Source organism: Sinohyriopsis cumingii, chromosome 11 (genome assembly GCF_028554795.1).
Source record: "Sinohyriopsis cumingii isolate HCF-2022 chromosome 11, ASM2855479v2, whole genome shotgun sequence".
Lineage (NCBI taxonomy): Eukaryota > Metazoa > Mollusca > Bivalvia > Unionida > Unionidae > Sinohyriopsis > Sinohyriopsis cumingii.
This window is the reverse complement of record NC_142971.1, coordinates 96,959,962-96,981,496: the sequence shown is the minus strand read 5'-3', so window position 1 is coordinate 96,981,496 and position 21,535 is coordinate 96,959,962. Positions and strand designations below refer to the sequence as shown.

Genomic DNA, 21,535 nt, shown 5'->3' with positions numbered 1-21,535 from the left:
CTCATCAATTTTGAAAGTGAGGAAAAAAGTATACGTATTAAATTTTGCCCTGAATTGTATGACATTTTGGGTGGAGACCTCAATATGGTCACGGATAAACAGACCAAAAGGATTCACATGGCAGACATTGACAACAACGCGCATTTAGCGAGGTATTTTCGTTTCCCGGTAGAACTGAACCAGGGACTGAATTTGATGTTTGTGTACTCCGATGTGGTGGAGTACAACGTGGTGGGACACACCTCCGTACCGTTACTGCGTGTCATTCCTTTCAAAGTGAATTCTGCCACGAACGATGATCAGGAAGGTGGAAACACTTATCACGTTCACCGCGAATTTGTACATCCTCACTATTTGCCTGTCAGTAAGTCCTATTTGGACACGGTCAACATTGCTATAAAAGAAGATCTGGGACAAAATATTCCATTCACCAAAGGAAAAGTCACGGTGAAACTCCATTTTCGAAAACGGTTCTCTCACGATTCGTAAGTCATGTATCCAGTGTACCGAGGGGTTGCTCGACAGCGAGGACACGGTTTAGGAGATATGTTGAAATCGGCCTTTCGTTCGGTGGCTCCGGTGTTGAAACCGATGGTGACACGCGGATTGCACGCCTTGAAAGATGCGGCACTGACGCAAGGCAAAGAATTTCTCCAAAATGTCATCATCGACAAACAAAACCCTAAAGAAGCCTTCATGAGGGCAGGCAAAAATGTCTTGCTGCAAACGGGTAAAGACCTTTTGGGTCGACGAGAAACACCTATAAATGTCCTGTACACTACCGAGTCAGGCATTCAGCAAGGACAAGGCAGAAAGAGACGACGAAGAAAACACCCTTTCACCAGACTTCACACTTCTAAAGCTAGAAAGACAAAGAAAAGAAGAACCGTTCGAGACTTAGACGTTTTTGATTACTGAGACACAGAAAAAAAATGATGCACCAAGAGTCATGCGCTTGTTCCAAGTCGGAACTGGATCTGTTTGCCATGCCCCACACAATGATAACGATGCAAGAATCCCAATGGGTGGAATTTCACCCTGTCTCCTCATTGACAGATTCCGCTCCCATCGAGTTTGAAATCAAAGGACAGCCCGAAGATTACATCGATCTGAATAGCAGTTACTTGTACTTGAAAGTCAAAGTTCTAGATAAGGGAGGAGATACTATAGTAGACGAGAAAGTAGCTCCCGTCAACAATTTCATGCATTCCTTGTTCAGCTCAGTGGACTTGTACTTGAATAACTGGTCAGCAGCAGCATGGATACTTACCCTTACCGTGCCTACCTGGAAAATCTCTTGACGTACGGAATAGACGCCAAGAACACCCATCTCAATGCCTGCGTGTTATGGGAACCTGACGATGCGGGCGAGTTTAACGAAAACGAACCTGATTCAAGCAAAACACCACACAATGCGGGATTTGTAGAACGAAGAGACAAAATATTAAATGGACAGGGTCTAGAACTGATGGATCGTTTGCATTTGGACATGTGGTTGCAAGAGAAATATTTGCTGAACGGTGTAAATGTCCGCTTGAGACTGAATCGTAGCAGTACCGCTTTCCATTTGTTGGCTGATAGTGCTGGCGTCAATCCCAAAAGCAAAATCGAGGAGGCCAAACTCTACGTACGACGCGTGGAAGTGTTACCTAAAGTGGGAAACGACATCAGTCAGACGTTGACCAGAACGACCGCCAAGTATCCCATACGACGTGTGGAAGTGAAAAAGTTCACCATTCCCGCTATCCATCATTCCATGATCGAAGATCATCTGTTTCAAGGACATTTACCCAAGCGTTTAATCCTTGGTATGGTCGAGAATTCAGCCTTCAACGGAGCCTTCACTGAAAATCCTTTCCACTTTCAACACTTCGACGTTAAGAAAATCGAAGTCAGTCGCGATGGCAAGACCTTGTGTACCAGACCTTTCGAACCTGACTTTACCAAGAAGAATTACTTGAGATCGTACTTGTCCCTGTACGAAGCCACCGGACAATTAGGGACCAACACCAGTCACGGCATTACGTACGAGGATTACGCAGGAGGCTATGCTTTGTGGGCCTTCGATTTCACTCCTGACCAGGGCAGCGACGAGGGACATTTCCATCCTATAAAATCTGGCCAGATGCGTGTGGAACTTCAGTTTGCAAATCCTCTGCCAGAGACAGTGAACGTCATCCTGTATGCAGAATTCGATAATACCATAGAAATCAACAGTTTGAGAGAAGTCATTCTAGACTATTAGAAGCCATGGAAGACTGTTATCCCTCTTTACCTAGTGGAGAAACTTTGGAGATGGAATGTGAGGAGACCATGGAAGAAGAAGAAGAAGAATCCCAAGACGAAGAAGTTATCATGATGAAGTCAAGATGGCCAGAACAAGAAGCCCATTTAGTCTCCTGTTTTGCGACATTCCTGACAGATGTAATGAAAGAATTGATCAAGGAAGAGTGCTATGGATGTGACAACGATCATCCCAGTCAAATTCAACACGACAAATGTCTGATGTTGAGCCAAGAAGAAAAATTGGACGAATATCTGGACAAAGCTTGGGGTGTCATCGAAATAGAATTCGTGTTGAACGAGTGGTATAAAGGCTTGGATAAACATTCTTCTCCTCCATTAACGTCTCTGGAGCGCCGTCGCATCGAATCTCTCTTTGAATAAGAAGTCGGAGCCAAACGCCTTTTACTTGTCAGACATTTTCAAGCAAAAAGTCAGGATCGAATTGATGACTTATCATTACCTGTGAAGAAAAAAAACAACACAAATCAATGGATACCTGGGAACTTTATTACCTTTTGAACCACAGTTCGTACACGGCTTCTTGGAATCCTGTCGTCTGTGCTAAAGATGAACTCCCTCATCGCAAACCTCAAGACCATCTAGCTTATGTGATCAACACGGACGACAGTCATCTCCCAGGAACCCACTGGGTAGCCGTCTACTTTCCTCAAGAAGGATGTGTGGAATATTTCGATTCGTACGGATTGCCTCCTTTGGAAGATGATATCATTGACTTTATGAGAAGAAATGCTCAGACCACCCGATTCAATAATGTGAAATTACAAGGCACAGATTCCTTGGTGTGTGGACAATATTGTGTGTATTTTCTGCATCATCGGAGCCTGGGCTATTCCTTAGAACATTTAGTGACTCATTTTGATCCTCGTTCTTCTTCTAGAAATGATGTGAAAGTAGATCAATGGTTTTGTGACCATTATGCTTATCTTTTGTCTCTAGCTAGGAAACGTAGTGTCCATCAATGGCCTAATGACTTCCAACAGTGGAAATCACAATTTCATTCACAACGTTGCCAACCCTGTTTAAAGAAGAGTGTGAATTGAAAAAAATGTTTGAGATTTGAAAAAATTGTTTGATGTTATATTGTTGGATTATTGTTAAAAAATGTTAGAGTTGTTGGTTAGTGTTAAGTGATTTTTGAATAAAAAATGTTGTTTTTGAAAAAAAATGCCTTTGTCTTTTGTTTGGCTATAAGAATGTTGATTCATGCTCTTTGACTTCTCTCTATCTCTCTCATGACACTCATTGATCGTTCCGGCTTGAAAACCGTAGAGGGATGTTTTCCTTCACGTCCGCGATTTGACTTTAAGTACCGGGGAAGTTTCCAGTCTAACCATCCATTGTCGACTCATCCTCCTACGAAGATGTGCTCCAAACTAGCTAAGCTAAACGAAGCCTACGTGAATTTGCATAGGGTCAGACACAGTCTGATACCGAAGCAGCAGCAGCAGCAGCAACCTGAACCTGACAGAGGTTTTGTCGATTGTCGTATCGACACCAAAGAGTTCTTCTTCTCTTTCCGAAGAAGCAGACCTATCGTCAGAAAGTCTATCCTCAGAGGACGTCGCATTCTTAGAAACTAAAAGATTGCCATAGCAAAAAAACCCCCAAAAAACAGCCCTTTTCAGGGCTACCCAATACTCTAGAAAAGAAATAACAATAGATTTGCCAATGTGTGTATGTAGAGTAGTGTGAATATAAACACTGACTCTTTTGTGGTGTGAGTGTATGTGTTTGTGTGGATAATAGATGATGATCATATATTTTTTTTTGCTGTTTGACGTGCGTGGAGAGTAGATTTGGGGGTTTGATTGAATTGCTTTGCGTATGTGAATAGTATATTGAAGTGATTAATGAAAATTTTTAAATTAGTAATGGGTAGTATAAAAATGTGAGTGAGTGTTTCTTTTAGGTCCGCGCGTTGTTTGGTCATGATCTAGGTAATATCAATTTTGTTTTAGGGGGATGTTTTCCATCACGTCCGCGCTTTCACTATAAATTAAAAATCACTCGGCAGTCTAGCTACCCTTGTTGATTGATCAACAATAAAAATGAGTAGCAGACTTGAAAAACTTTTTGAACTCCAGATGCACCTGGAATATGCCAGATGCCTCCTGAACGCGCTGGCTGCGGAGGCCCTTGTGGAAGAAGCCAGGATAGAACAGAAGGAGGAAGAGAGAAAAATGAAAGAAGAGGAGGAAAGAAAGAGAGAGATCAGGTGTCACCCTATGATGAACCCTGTGTGCAAGGTGACACCTGAGGGAAGGACATCGCCCCAACCTGTAGCTGCACCACATTTACAACAGGAGGTAAGGATGCCGATTCATCCTAGAATAAGAAATAGAAGAAGAGAAAGGGAAGTCTTCACTATTCCAGAGACAGAAAATTGGAATAGTGAAGCCACTCAACCCGCCTCTGCGCTTACAGCAACAAGGGTGAATTGGCAAGGAGACTGGAGTCGAAGATGTGTATGTGGTGCCAGACCAGGAAGGTGCCAGCATTAGATAGGTGCATCTGGAGTTAAAAAAACAGCCCTTTTCAGGGCTACCCCACTCTCTAGAAAAGATATAGTAATCGATTTGCCAAAGTGTGTGTATGTGGAGTAGTGTGAATATAAACACTGACTCTTTTTTTCTTGTGTGTGTTTGTGTGTGTGTGTGTGTAAGCGCTCACGTATGTTTGGGTGGATAGTAGATTTGGGTTTCATTTTAATGCTTGGCGTGTGTGAATAGTAGATTTGGGGTTTGTTTGTTGCTGCTTCACTTATGTGAATAGTATATTATATGAAATGAGAAAAGTAGGGGGATGTTTTCGTTCACGTCCGCGCGTTGTTTGGTCATGATCTAGGTAAGATCAATTTTATGTTTTAGGGGGATGTTTTCCTTCACGTCCGCACTTTAACTATAAAAACTAAAAGTGTTTGCCATTGGAGCCCATTCCACGGAATAAGCAAACAAGAAGATGCCAGTAGCTTCAGCTTTGTATAACAACCTTATGGGAAGTTGGTATTGGATGGTGGATGGATTGAATGTAGCAAAAAGGCTTGAACATGAATAGAGGTATGCAGTGACAAAAGACTTCGTCTCAAGACAAGTAACCATCCTCCACTTAGTCATCCATATTGTGAAAGAAATGATAGAGGATGAGGAGAAGAGAATCAGAGGTTTCATTAACCCACCGTATGTGAAAGTGGGCAAGTTGAAAGAAGCCATAGTTTATGTGACGAGTGTAAGGTGTTTTTTAGAAGACACTGTAGAATGGACAGATTGGTCTTTTGTGAAGTGGGGTTTAGACACGCTTAAGAAAGCGGAAGAAGTAATGAGGAAAGTGCTGACCGAAGAGGTCAAGAACATCAAAGAAAAGTGGTCTAAGGAAAGAAAAGAAGAAGAAAATAGAAAGAAAAAGGAAGAACTAGAGAAACTAAACGCTAACTGGATGAAAATCCAACAGAAGTTCCGAGCCATGGGTCACCCGGACTGGATACCGGAAAATGAAAAGAAGAAGAAGAAAGGAATGATGGAAAAAATAAGGGGATGGATAAAGAAGTTAAGGAGTTAGAAGAAGAAGAAACCCAAAGGCTCTTTTCAGGGCCACTCCAATCTCTCGAAAAGAGATCGACTTTCAATTGCCTAGCCCTATTTATTTATTTATTTTTTTTTTTTTAAAACAAAAAATAGAGACCCTCCCTGTTTCAATTTTCGCCTGTTCCCTTTCCATAGACCCATCAGGTCGGAACCATATTAAAATAGGGTCCCGACCCTGTTCCATTTTCAATTCCCCTTGAGGCTAGAGTTGCCCATGATTTTTTCCCATGTTCAATTTCCCTTGAGGCTAGGTTTGCCCATGATTTTTTCCCATGTTAAATTTCCATTGAGGCTAGGTTTGCCCAAGGGGGGTCTGTAATGCTAATTCCCATTGAGGCTAGTGTGCCCCTATTCACTACTGGTTGGGTTTCCAGCTGCTTCCACTTTTGTACTGGTGTTCTCCCACTAGGTACAGGCATAGGTCTTCTTTTTGGGGTGCTATATCTCCAATTCGAGTTGTTGGCATTATCAGATAAATTAAATCCTGAATTGTTGCCTTTGCACAATTTAAAATCTCTAGCGTCTGTGGTATTTTAATAAGATGATTGAAGATATATGGGTTATATAAGGTTATTTATTTGATATTATTTTGTTAAGCGTGGTGTGTGAATAGTTCAGGTCCTATATATAATAATTAGTTTGAGTTCCCTTTTATCATTTTTTAAACAACATTGAAGAGCTGAAGGCAGCAAAAATAGACTTGTAGTTTACTTATTTGAAGACTTTATTATTTATTTTCTTGTTTTTTGTTCTTTGTTGTTGTTGTAGGGTTTAACGCCATTTTTCAGCACATGATAGGCTATACATGGCGACCAGTATTAATGGTGGAGGAAGAAACCGGGAAACCCCCGGAAAGAACCACCGACCCTCGAGAAGCAACTGGCAAGCTTTCTCACATACCCACACTGGCCGAATCCGAGACTCGAACCCACGCAGACAGAGGTGAGACGGCAGTGATCCGTAACGGTGAGCGCTTTAGACCACTCGGCCACTCGGGGCCCCTGTTTTTTGTTCTGTTTTATCCCTTGTTGATAGATTTTACCCCGTCGTCTAAACATGTACGAGTCGAAAATATTTGGCATGGCTTTTGTGTTTAGTGTTTTATGGATTGTTTCTTTCCTTGAAGAAGAAAATTCTCCCTGTCTCTGTCTCTCTCTCTATTAGAGTGATTTAAATGTCACAAATGTAAATTAGAAATCTTTTCATCGCAAGCCAGCTTCGATATGAAGAGAATGTGTATCCCATGTCATCTTTTGATGATCAATGTAAACATGTTAATAGTAACATCTGTAAGCCGCTGCTACAAAAGTAAATACTGTACTTACCTTGTAGTGTCCAACATTTAATGTTTCATTTTGTCAGATGACAGTATCTGTCAGTGATGAAATAATTGTCGTTTCTAATTCAGGTACATCCGAGGACAAATCGGACATTGTTGGTAACCGACGTGGCCAAAAACAAAACTCTGGGAATTAGGAGAGGAGGACTGGTGATTGACGACAGGAACCAGCGCTTATACGTTCTATGTAGAACTAAGGCATGTCGATAACGTTCACTTTTTCATCCCTGTTTTCTTTTTCTTAACTTTAGTAGTCCATTTAGCGTGATATTTCAGTACAAAGCATAGAAGAATGTGTGGGACTAATTTCCCTGAAAATTGACAAACGTTTTGGACTCTTTAACTCATGGTATGGATAGATTTATACTGCATAATGCATTCTCTGAATACTGCTATGCACTATTCGTGTCCAAGTTGACACGGTCGTACACATAATATCTGAAGAAATGCATAAAATGCAAACCATTTCCTTTCAACGCTACTTGAATAGTAAACGATTTGTCGTCAGGTATGACAGATCATTTGGGGTGACTGGTTTGAGTCAAAGCGATTACGCCAAAAAATATTTATAAGAAACTTCAATGAACTTGGAGTGCACGGTAAATCTATACAGAAGTGTCATAAGCCATGAAATAAAAGTAATTCAGCGACATCCCAGTTGATTTCACGTAAAAACGATCCACAAAAAAATGGCAGTGACTTCCATACCAATTCACTGTAATAACAGCAACTTATAGAACAATATATGCTATTTAACATTACGCACCAACTGCTCATACATAGATTTGCCTGAATGAATGAAGAACAAAACGTTACACTTATGATTCTTTCCCTTGTGAGCTAATCATAAAACCCCACAAAACAACAACAAGAACACAGAAAACCAACTCCACTTCTGTGTGTCATTAACTGACGTAGCAATGGATTCTGGAATATGTGTGCTGGACTGTAAATAAAATATTTTCCATTCTGTAATCATGGTGTACATTTTCTATCACTTTAAAAGATTTTTCAAGTGAAAAGTTCAGTCTGCAATCATATGGAATGGAAAAAAGTACAGTCAACACTGATCTATTAGTATCTGAAAGTCTAATGGTATTCTGAACGTCTTGGATAGATTCATTACCAGTATTTAGTGTGTTTTCTGTTCTTGAACATAATTTTAATTATCATTTATGATGTCTTGTTCAATCTTGTTTTGTACTAACCAAATCACGTCACCACACATGTATCTATATCACGAAAATGATAGTCATTCAGTTTGAAAACGTCGTCACAGGGGAGATGATGATGTCTGTAACAAACATTCTGCTCAAATTCTTTATTACAGCATTCCTTGTTAGATGTTAATCTAGCTTGGGGTACTGTGATCCAATAATGTATTATAGTGAGGTACGTATCTCGGTGTCCTGCGATCTAATAATGTGTAGGAGTGAGGTATATAGCTCGGGGTACTGAGATCCAATAATGTGTTGGAGTGAGGTATGTAGTTCGGGGTACTGTGATCCGATAACGTGTTGGAGTGAGGTATGTAGCTTGGGGAACTATGATCCGAGAATGTGTTGGAGCTAGGTATATAGTTTGAGGTACTGTGATCCAATAATGTGTTGGAGTGAGGTATGTAGCTTGGGGAACTGTGATCCGATAACGTGTTGGAGCAAGGTATGTAGTTTGGGTTACTGTGATCCGATAACGTGTTGGAGTGAGGTAAGTAGCTCGGGGTACTGAAATCCAATAATGTGTTGGAGTGAGGTGTGTAGCTCGGGGTACTGTGATCCGATAACGTGTTGGAGCGAGGTACGTAATTGAGGGTACTGCGATCCGATAACGTGTTGGAGCGAGGTATGTAGTTTGGGGAACTGTGATCCGATAATCTGTTGGAGTGACGTATGTAGCGTGGGGAACTGTGATCCAAGAATGTGTTGGAGTGAGGTATGTAGTTTGGGGTACTGCGATCCAATAACGTGTTGGAGTGAGGTATGTAGTTTTGGGTACTGTGATCCGATAACGTGTTGGAGTGAGGTATGTAGTTTGGGGTACTGTGATCCAATAACGTGTTGGAGTGAGGTATGTAGCTTAGGGTACTGTGATCCGATAACGTGTTGGAGTGAGGTATGTAGTTTGGGGTACTGTGATCGGATAACGTGTTTGAGTGAGGTATGTAGTTTGGGGTACTGTGATCCGATAACGTGTTGGAGCGAGGTATGTAGCTTGGGGAACTGTGATCAGAGAATGTGTTGGAGCTAGGTATATATATATATAGCTTAGTGTACTGTGATCCGATAATGTGTTGGAGTGAGGTATGTAGCTTGGGGAACTGTGATCCGATAACGTGTTGGAGCGAGGTATTTAGTTTGGGGTACTGTGATCCAATAGCATGTTGGAGCTAGGTATGTAGTTTTGGGTACTGTGATCCGATAACGTGTTGGAGTGAGGTATATAGCTTTGGGTACTGTGATCCGATAACGTGTTGGAGTGAGGTATGTAGTTTGGAGTACTGTGATCCAATAACGTGTTGGAGTGAGGTATGTAGCTTAGGGTACTGTGATCCAATAACGTGTTGGAGTGAGGCATGTAGTTTGGGGTACTGTGATCCGATAACGTGTTTGAGTGAGGTAATTAAATCATTATGATTAATTTTCCTACTTGTGGGTTGTTATAGTTTGACCGTACGTTGCCTTATATACTCTATTTTGTTTTATTCAAGAGTAAAACAATTTAAGTTTTATTGGCAGTTTTAATATTAAACGTTACAAAACTAAAGTTATTGGATTATTGTAAGTTTTACCAAAACAAATACTCGGTCCGTATGCAGGTAAAAGCTACACGAGATTTTACACCTACGTTTGTATTCTTAAAAAGGAACCTTTCTGAAAACTAGCAGAAAAACTACAATGGAACCATTTCTAAGCGGGACCAGTATTTTAAAATTAAACGTTTATACTCGTTTCGTTCAACAGCCAAATAAACAATTCTTTTTAGAAAAGATACCTGTTATTATATCAAAATAATTTATTTCCAAAAAGTACCATACTCAGTGAAACCTGGTTTAAGCATAAGAACAACCCATATGAACAGAATGTCCATATCATTGATATGTTTGATGTCTTGAAAAAAATTGTGTCCAAACTTACACCTTCTTTAGTTTTTAATTCTACCTTGAATTACTGGGATTATTACCAAACCGAATACATTAAGATATCAAGGCAGTACGAAACTGTCTACACGTCCTCTAAAAAAAAAAACCATTTTTTTAATTTGTTAGTTTTCTATATTCTCGAATTTCGTTTTTGTTTTTGGGCAACTAAATTTGACCTTGCACTTCTGTTTTCAAAATCTTCAGCGGCGGTTGTAAACGTATCCACAAAGATACTAACTCGATACCAATGCCACCAAAATGATTATTAAAAGAAACGAATGCAACGTTAACTGTATTAATACCCTCAATATAACCAATACCCTCCGTTCTCAGATTGGTATGGCCTCTCACCTGAAGTGCTACAAGGTATAACACAAATTCTAGACACACCTGGGCATATGGTTGAATTCTTTGCAAAATGCTTTTACCTTTTATTGATTTATTTTGATGCATTCTATGCAAGACTTTTATCTCACCTAATTTAAAGTTCAATTCGGTTATACATATAAATATATCTATATATACCACCATGTCAGCTAATTCTGCGCGTCGGGTAATTCTGCGCAACGATATATCATTTCTGTAAACATTGAATTACATGTTAATTTTGTTCGAAAATCCATTTTGTATCAAGAAAGAACGACGGTACTTTAATTAAGGAAAGTGATATTCATAAAGTGTACCAAAATATCCCGCATTTCGACTCGAAATGCATATGAAAATGTGATTTCTAAATGTCAACATGAAGACACACTCCATGACCTTCTTGAACCAGTAACCCAGAAAATCCGATTTACTACGTATCTTTTAGAATCATACAAATATATACAACATATAAAAGAGGGAAATGTATACCTTAAAACAATACTGCATTTTAATCCAAGTTTCCAATTTTGCAAGAAGTTGTCCCACACGTACAAAATTGTCTGCTACCCAACGTGCCAACTTGCCGTTGGAACATTAATTCTTAAGAAATTCCCCGGCGTATAGTCTGTTTCTAAATTCTTTAGTTGTTGTTGTTGTTGTTGTAGGGTTTAACGCCATTTTTCAGCACACGACAGGCTATACATGGCGGCCAGTATTAATGGTGGTGGAAGAACCCGGGCCACTCGGGGCCCCTAAATTCTTTAGTAATTTTGTCAACATCAAGAAGACGTAAGCACATTTCATCCTATTCATTGTTGTTTCTCTTCCACATAATAGCTTATTTTTTTTATAAAACGTTGAACTTTACTAACTTTTTTTATAGGATCGGTTTAGTTTGCTTAATATATCTTGCCATTTATTGGCATTTTTACCTTGAATTTGTAAAAATAGCTATAAACCTGACCTAATTACTCGACCGAACTGCTGACAGAAACAGTCCAAAGTAATGTATTAAATTTCTAATGCCTGATGGATAAACATTACATCTTTTCAATGCTGCGCGCAGAATATGCCGACATATCGCGAGTCAGGAAAAACACTGGGTGTTATCCTCTGTGTCCAAAATTAATATTATTTTGAACAGAATATTCTGGTGAAAATTGCCTCTTTTCAAATGGTAAGCATTGCTGTGTTTTATTATCGTCAATCGGTCGAATTCGGTATGAGTTTTGCTTCAATATTGGAGACAGAAACCTTAAGTGCGCAGAAATGCCCGACAGCAGTATATATATATATATATATATATATATATATATATATATATATATATATATATATATATATATATAATCTTGACTGATAAGTGTCTACTCAAAATTCTATGTATTCCTTTCTATCAAACATCAATCTGGAATTTAACTATTTACTGTCCAAATGTGATACATTATTTTTCAAATAATACCGTGTTACCTCTGTACAATTTATTTATACGTCATGTTCTGCTGTAAAATCAATAGTATGCAACTTTCTCTTCATCCTGTGCGGAGACGTTTCGTAAGTCTTATAGCTAAGTGAAGCTGAACGTTTTCAGAACGAAACTGTTTCATTTTCCGAATTATTACTTTGTTTGTGTCATATAAAGGGCCAATGTTTGATTATTACTTTGTTTGTGTCATATAAAGGGCCAATGTTTGATTATTACTTTGTGTCATATAAAGGGCCAATGTTTGATTATTACTTTGTTTGTGTCATATAAAGGGCCAATGTTTGATTATTACACGATTAATCTAGTGGTCCTTCACGTTTCCCTTTAAATAAACTGTAAGCCTTTTCTATGATTCTGTGTATATTTTGATCATTCATTGATTCTTCTTAAACATGTGTCTTCATATCTGATTTATTCAGCTGTTTATATATATATATATATATATATATATATATATATATATATATATATATATATATATATATATATATATATATATATATATCTTTTTCCAGGTTTTTCTATTTCCGTTGGATTCCTGTGAAGTTTATAACAACTGTAGAGACTGCGTTGAGGATTTGGATGAATGTGGGTGGTGTTTGCACCGATCTTCTAATCCTGACACGTGCACGAAAAGCAGCGAATGCACCAATACAGCCTGGTACAAGAATACATGCAAGCCACGAATATCTGACGTACGTTATTAATCACAGTATTACAATGCTTTAATTTTACAAATATTTTGTCCTGAAATAGTCTTGTAAACTTTTTGTACAAAAAATCCACTAACTGCCCTCACGAATTTACCAATGGTACTTCAAAAGGAATGGCTTCATAATGTCCTTTCTACTGACTCGTACATTACATTTACTTTTAGTTAAAACTAGCAATTGACTTTTTCTTTTGATGCTAATAATGCAATAAATAATTTATCGTTTAAATACACTGCAAAACATATTATCCGTTCCATGGTGAAATTTATCGGCAAAGCTATGTGTAATATTTTCCTCTCTTTCTTAATGAATGTTAAGTATGAAGTCCTATATACTTACTGACCAAACAAAAACGTTGTAGCCCATCTATGCTGTTAATAAATAATAACGAGTTGAAAGAAATGGCGAATGATTAACTTCAAGACACTGCGAAAGAAGTGACAGTGTTCAACGTGTTATGAATATCTGCATTGTTTATAAAATTTTGTCGTCCTTGATTGTCGATTGTAATGGCCATTTTGTAAACAACATATTAGATAGCTATTTTTTGTCTGTGAGTATAGATTATATTTTATGATAATTATCACCAATAGGTTAACTTTTAGGCAAACAAGTTTCCTTGGAATTTAATTTAGGACAATTGGTTTTACCCTAGGGAATTCCTGGTCTACCCAATATTTGCCATGTTCTTTACTTAAATTTAAGTGAAAGACCATACCTAATTTACAACTTAGAATATTTAGGAAATGAACGTTTGACCCTCATCCTGGTCCTCTTATTATGTCTTAGGTTTTTACATTTACGGATATTGACATCATGATTATTTATTCCTATCTTAACATCAGAAGTGCAATTAGTCTTTTAGTTGTGTTGAGTTTTAATTTGAATGGATTTTTTTATTTACATTATTCATTGGAATTTTAAAGAACTCTTTTATTTTAAGGACAATATCACTATTTTGGGGTTGTTGTGAACTTATTCAAGGACATTCTGATTGTATCATTGTGATATATCGAAACATAAGCACATTGAAGACTTTGACACGTTAGCACATTCACGATTATAATTCATTTGGAACATCACTGGAATTCATTCAGAACATTTTTTACTTATCGGACATGTGACAGAACTTTTAGGACTTTTTAAGGATTTAATTTTAGTCCTGTCATTTATGTTTTTAAATTTTCACTTTATTCTAGAGAAATAAATAATTTGTTGAATTTTACTAAACTTGTTGGTTTTGTTTTTTTCTGATACTTTGCTTAAGACCATAGAGTCGTAAGAAATGCTTTTCAACTTTTTCTTTTCTTTTGAGATTGCGGTACATTGATTCAATGCAGACTAGCAAGTGATCAATAACACTGTTCCTACCGTTCTTTAATTAGCGTAGTGTATCGATCCGCACGCACTTTATATTGCAAGATAAATTCTTAAGTTTGATATGAATTATTATATTAAGTCTCAGTGAGATTAAATTATAGCAGAAGCCTCAGAAATGCACTGTGTCATTATAGACCCAATGCCTTAAGCATTTTCGATGCTATCTAAAATGAAAGAAGAAGCTTATATTCATACTGACAACGTGCTTTATTTGCGGCAAGTCTCTAAGAAACTTATGGAAGCGGGAAAGCTACGCACTATTTAAAAACGTTTTCATTTATGTGCTCTAAAGATCCGGGTATCTGTCCGAGAGTGAGATATTAAAATACCAGCTGCGAGAGTGTGATTGATAATAAACATATTGACTGCTTCGCAAGGAAAAGGGTAAATGAAAGAAGTGGAGCCATGAAAATATTTGTTAAAAGCACAACTCTTTTTAATAATACCACATACGACAGGGCCCTTTTAACGCTATACTTCAATGCAAGCACACCCCACCCCACCCACACCTATATCCCTAACCCTAACCCCACACACTTAAGAATAAAATAAAAAAGAATAAAATGACAAAGTATCTAGAATGCCAAAAATAACAAATACCTAAGATTTCTCTGTGTTTCTTGTAACCCTCTTAAGCGTGTCTCACTGAAGCTTGATTGATGAGAAACAACTGGAAGCGACAATTATTATACAGTTTATATATTGTAGGAAACGTAATTATTTTGGGATTCATTTTTTTAAATAAGAAAATTATTTTGAACATTTCCGTCAGACTGAAAAAAACCCCGAATAAATGTAGAAAAGAAAAAATTAACCGCAATAGTTGGGTTTCAAATCCAAGCATTCTCGTATGCATGACAAGTAAGATATATGAAAAGCCCACACATTGGTCAGTGACATCCATGACATTGGTCAGTGACATCCATGCAGCGTCTTATAGCCATACCCACATGTCGATGACATCCATGAAGTGTCTTATAGCTATACCCGTCTGTCAGTAACATCCATGTAGTGTCATATCTATACCTGTCTGTTAGTGACATCCATGTAGTGTCTTATAGCTATACTCATCTATCAGTGACATCCATGCAGTGTCTTATTGCCATACTCATCTATCATTGACATCCATGCAGTGTCTTATTGCCATATCCATCTATCAGTGACATCAATGCAGTGCCTTATAGGTATACCCATCTGTCAGTGACATCCATGCAGTGTCTTATAGCTATACCCATCTATCAGTGACATCCATGCATTGTCTTATAGCTATACCCATCTGTCAGTGACATCCATGCATTGTCTTATAGCTATACCCATATGTCAGTGACATCCATGCAATGTCTTATAGATATACCCATCTGTCAGTGACATCCATCTGGTATCTTAGAGCCATGCCCACTTATCCGTGACATCCATCCAGTGTCTTATAGCCACACTCACCTGTAAGTGTCATCCTCGCAGTTTCTTATAGCCATACTCTTTGTCAGTGACATCCATGCAGTGTCTTATGTTCATATAAAACAAAGGTATCATTAGGTAAGTCAGTGTACCAGTGCCGGATTAAACCATGTGGAGGCCCTTCGGCAGTCGAAATCTTGACATCCCTTCCCATTGCACATTATCTCCTAATACGTTTGATCAATATTATTTGTATCCGTTATCGCGGGGTCCCTAGGCCGGTGCCTACTCTGCCTATTTTGTAATCTGGCACTGCAGTTTACACTTACCTGTGTGGTCTACAAGGAGCTCTCACACCCATCACGTGTATAGGAAGATCTGCTACGATCGCTCGGTTTACCTGTGTACTTTCCAGATCTGGAAGCGTCATGAACACCCCGTGGCCTTTCTTATAATTATTACTTACTGGCAGATCCTTTTAGAAATAAATGTTGAACCGTTTGCTTTTTTTCAAGGTTTCTCCTAAATCGGGACCAACCGCTGGTGGTACACTAATTACCATCACTGGAGAGTTTGTAGCAGAAAGCGCCTCGAGAGTAACCGTCAAAATCTGTAATACAACGTGTGATGTCAACATCAGCACTACAACTACAGACAAGTAAGCATTAAATCAATCTGATGATTGTTTTGTTAAGCTGCTATGTGCGCGTCGCTTGAAACTGTAACAAATGTATTTGTTGTCAATCATTTTTTCCATGCCTTATCCCGTTTTATATTTTTGTGTTTTCGAGCTAATCGTCACCTGAACTAGTCGTCACGGCCATACGGATGGTTTCCATGAATTCCACCCCATCCACATTATTTGATATTCAATTAATATTCAGTTCATGTATTCGTTTATATAATATTCGTGTATAAAATGTCGTGTATAAAAGATTCGTGTATAAAATATCTTGGAATAATAATACACTGATTGACTGTTCCGTAAGATGATGATCAAAGTTCAAGTACGTACACTGTCTGATAAACCTTACATTCAAATAACATATCACATGGTCGGTTATAAAATTGAACAGAACAGTTTACAGTGTAGAACTTTGTTTGATCACACACACAAGCACACACACACAAATATAAATTGGACAGTATTTGTTGCTGGAGTGCCTACTTCTGAAATAAGGGAAATATGTCGAAGTACTCTCGCCTTACTCCCTGGAAATAAGGCCTGATCGTTATGTCGAAGTACACTCACCTTACTCTCTCGAATAAAACCTGATCGTTTTGTTGAAGTACACTCGATTTGCTCATTAGAATAAGGACTCATGGTTATGTTTCAGTATACTCGTCTTAGTCTTTGGAATAAATACACGTCGATATACTGCAGTACACTTACCTTACTCAGTATGTTTCATCAAACTCGCCTGTCTCGGGAAAAGCGATCTTTATTTAACAGTACTCTCGCTTTACTCCGTGGAATAAGGTCACATCCTTGTGTTGCAGTGCACTCGCCTTATTCCGTGGAATAAGGTCACTAAGTCATGATGTAATAAAATTCATATTTATCTGTTATCTGTTTGCGTCCGAGTGGTTTCTCAATCTCCGTTGTAGACTGGATGAGTAATGTCTGAATCTTAATGGAAAAGTTTATTTCATATGTGTTTGATAATTGTATCGGTCTCTATTTTATAAGTGATTGATTACATTTTGTCATTAAAATTTTGTCATTACAATTTTCGTTTCGTTTCGTTAGAAAAATAATTTAATATTTGTCGGACAACTTTATGTACTCCCGTTGTATAATTAATTTGATGTTTTTCCACATGACTTTTTAAACTCCTTGTTACAGAATCCAGTGTTTAGCGAGGGAAAGAGAAAGAGCCGAGGATTGTGATCTGACAGTGACATTACGTGACCAAACACATTCGGTTTACTCGTTCTGCGATTCAGCATTTTATACATACAAGGTATGTGTGTGTGTGTGTGTGTGTGTGTGTGTTTTCAATGTTGCTCCTCAGGAATTGCGGCTGACAATTTGACAAATACAATGAAAAATTTGCATATAAAACTAAGTTTAGAACTGACTTTTTATATGAGTTTGGGCAAGAAACAAAATGACATTGGTCTGTAGTTTGACCCCTCTGGTTCAGACTTACAATGCCAGTAGGATATGTTCTTAAGGGAGATGCATGCGTCAGCAAGTTTGTAATGATGAGAAACTTTTCTTCAATGGAATATTGAAATAGCACGATAAGCTTGTTCATTGTAAAGTGTTCGCATAAAATTACATTTCCACTTGTAAAAGTAAGAAAACGTAATGAAATCTACATTTATTAACCAGCTATTCATCCGTCGTTTCCTGAATCTAATGCTGTTACGCATATTTTAATTACGTGTATAAATCAGATCTTTTTAAATAATTCCCTTCTTTTGGTTTGTTTCGTAATTTACATCAATTAAATGTCGTTATATCTCTTTTCCACCAGAAAATTGAAGTCAAAGATATCAGACCAACTTTCGGCCCTCTTTTGGGTGGAATTCCAATGACAGTGATTGGTTTAAATTTAGACGTGGGATTCACTTGCCAAGTATTGGTAGGAGACAAGGTGTGCCAGCTTGTTAGGTAGGATTTTTTTTATACATCCTATACGTTTAGCTTCAGACCAACAAGGCAGTAAAATAGAACAATGCCATGATGCCATGAGATAGTACTCTGACGACAACGACACCATAACGCGCTCCCTTGATGTCATATACCGATAATGACCATGCCATATCGCTTGGTTTTTCCAAAATCCTTTAACTTTTCCCATGTTCTAAATACATGTAAAATGTCAATTTGTTCTATTTAAATCGTTAACATACAAGTTTTGCTTTCGAGTTATGACATGTTTTCATTATGAAAGTCGCCTTATTGAATACCAAATACGGGTAATGAACACTGATTTAGTGTAGTTGCTCTTTCATCTGCGAGAAGGTCCTCATTCAAAATACTTTCGAGGATCGACGTATGCAGATGGTCTATGTGGAACAAAGTGAATCGCCGATCCTTGGTTTGCTAAGATGTAATGCTATATACCCGTGAAAATATTCCCAGAGATGATGCCATGATGTCCGAGACTGATGTCAGTGATGCAATAGACTGATGACAGTGATGCCATAGACTGATGACAGTGATGCAATAGACTGGTGACAATGATCGGTAATCAGGGGATTCAAGTTGTTCTGCTTGTAGAAGAAGTAGTTTCCTTTTCCATTTTATATCCATTACAAACATCGGATGTTTGATAAAAATAGTTTAATTAAGTTTTGCCTCACTCAGTTTTAAGGATCGATATTTGCTACTCTGCGTTTTTCTTTTCAATGATCTACCATACATCCTGATAAGTATGTCATTTCATGAAATATGGACAACGCACAAAGGTCGTAAAACAATCATTATTTTCTACGATTTCATAGTAGATACGTTATAAAACGTTAATACGAATTCGGGAGCATTTTTGTCTCAAAATTTTCAAAACGGTTGTAACAAATTAAGTTCTGAAGGTATCGTCATTTCCTAGTACTAAACATATAGCAAGATTGTAAGAAAGTGCTATTGAATTCTTGTGATGTTTTGTCTATTCACATGCAAACCAAATAGTAAACCTATCGAATTTGACTAGCACAACGTAGTGTCTCTGGCCATTACTTTTAATAGTGTGCCTCTGAAGAACGAGAGATAGTGTTCTTCAGAATTGTACTGGTCACAAAGACCTCATAAACATTTAATAATCAGTATTAGTAAATTAGAAAGAGGGTTGGGTATCATGGTCGAGATAGCAAAGGACCCGATTTGGTTTTGGCGGGAATTTTTCAAAGTAGGTCTGTATCGCAAAATAATAGTGAACATAATGAGTGGCTGGCGCTCTGCGTCGACTTGTTAAACTTAAAGTACACGGTCGTACATAACGTATTATAGTCACGTTCGAACGTTTCAGTCACGGCTGTCTCAGTTAGCAATGTGTGTTTGTGTGAGAGAGAGATAGTCCCGACAGCTTTGATAGAAGGAGAGTAAATTTACCACACAAGTAAGCAGTATGGACTTTGACAACTCACGGCAAAGAGAGAAATTTATTAGGATTCATAAAGTTAAGTACTCCGAACTGTGTGTCTAGTTCATGCCTGGGTGTGATCGCAAATAACCGCTTCATGAGTCGCACAGTTATTATCAATGATAAAACCTTCAGACGCTGATTCATCAGCATCCATAGGGTAACGCACTACGTTTCGTTTTCTATTTCTAGCCATGTTAAAGTCCCATCTCTTGACCTTGACAGTTTGGCGAATTCTATGTTACCAGCCTATGACATTTTAGCATAGTCATGCATTATGTCATCTAGCCTAGTCGGCGATAGATCGGATGTATTGTAGTAGTGGGATTGTGTCCAGTTTTTTTCTACACTCGTAGTGTAATAAACATAATGAAATATGGTACCAGAAGCCTTTAGCTTTAATAGAGATGCTAAATATAACGCCCGATGGGTGTGCAAGCCGGAGCTATTGGAAAATGACCTCACAGTTACTACTATAAGGTCAGGTCACGATATCAGACAACTTTACTGACATGATTCCTGACAGTTTTGTTAAGTATAAAACCCATACATTGTCAGACCCTAAATGATTCGAAATTTATAAAATACACAAATTATATCTTGGAGGAACCACTTAAACTGTGCAGATATGGTGTGTCAGTGTGGGACTGTGATATGTCAGCTTGCAGCTGTGGTGTCAGTACTTTAGAGCCATCTTCATAGAACTGGATACGAGCATTTGATTCACTCATTCGTTTGTATTCCTTATATACTACCTCAGAAGGAGAACCCTTGCAGAGCAGAACTATTGTATCCGCTTCCACCAGACCAGTATATAGAGAAAATGAGAATTCGTTCCTGTCTCATCTTCACAGTCTCACACATTAATAAGCTCATGTACTCTTCGCCAAGACTAAACCGGGTATACCCAAACTTTGCGGTGTTTAGGTTTTTATGCATCCCGTTCGGTCCATAGCAGAGTAAAACACATACTCTAGTGAGTTGTGCCTGCCGTTACTCCTCCATTAGTTCACTCACACAAGTTTAAAAATCTGCTTATACCTTTGTTGACTAAGATCTAGTTAGAGTTTTCGATTAAGTTTCGGTAGGATTCCTTCCATTGTCTCAGCTGTGTCCCTCTGGCATTAAATCATCCGTCTGCTATCTTGATATTGCTGTACTCTCTGTTGAACACGTAAGCCCAGCGTGTACAATTCGATGGCTTGCGCAAACACGATGAAATCCCAGTATCATCACAGACTTAAGACTACCTATTGGAGTAAACGCAACTGCCAGTCCTTTGTCGATACCATGGATCCAAGTACAATTGTCCCAATTCAGCTGCTCCTGATACTTTCCAAACTTGGGCACGCAGAATGCCATCTTTCTTGGCACTGCACGTTTGACCTTCACGATTACATTAAAATCAACCTACGCCAACCTGACAGTAACCCAAAAGACAGTAGACAAAGTCTTGGACTCTCGTGATCGTGAAGACGACGACGATCAAGATCACCGGCAACGAAGTGTTGTCCGTCGATGGCTTTGATGTCTACAGCTGTTATAGAGACATTTGGAAACTAACCTGAAAGCATCTGAATATGGTCTATCAAGACATGGACAAGTCAGCTGGGCAAAGCAAACTGGCTCGTAAAGTGACGTAATCAGGACTCTCTCGCCTGATCTTGACATCAAATCAAGGGATAGCTGTTTATCCTATGCGACCGCGTACACCACCAAGAAAGGTTAAGCGATA

The 21,535-nt window shown here is 38.3% G+C and overlaps 1 protein-coding gene across 1 annotated transcript in view; it reads left to right on the top strand.

Annotated features, from left to right (window-relative positions):
• The window catches only part of LOC149789075 (hepatocyte growth factor receptor-like), an 83,940-nt gene that overhangs the window by 34,762 nt on the left and 27,643 nt on the right, over positions 1 to 21,535 (top strand). The window contains exons 4-8 of the mRNA XM_089975257.1: positions 7,297 to 7,425; positions 12,734 to 12,913; positions 16,225 to 16,367; positions 17,556 to 17,673; positions 18,193 to 18,329. Coding sequence (XP_089831383.1) covers positions 7,297 to 7,425; positions 12,734 to 12,913; positions 16,225 to 16,367; positions 17,556 to 17,673; positions 18,193 to 18,329 — 707 coding nt within the window. The remainder of the gene's footprint in view (positions 1 to 7,296; positions 7,426 to 12,733; positions 12,914 to 16,224; positions 16,368 to 17,555; positions 17,674 to 18,192; positions 18,330 to 21,535) is intronic.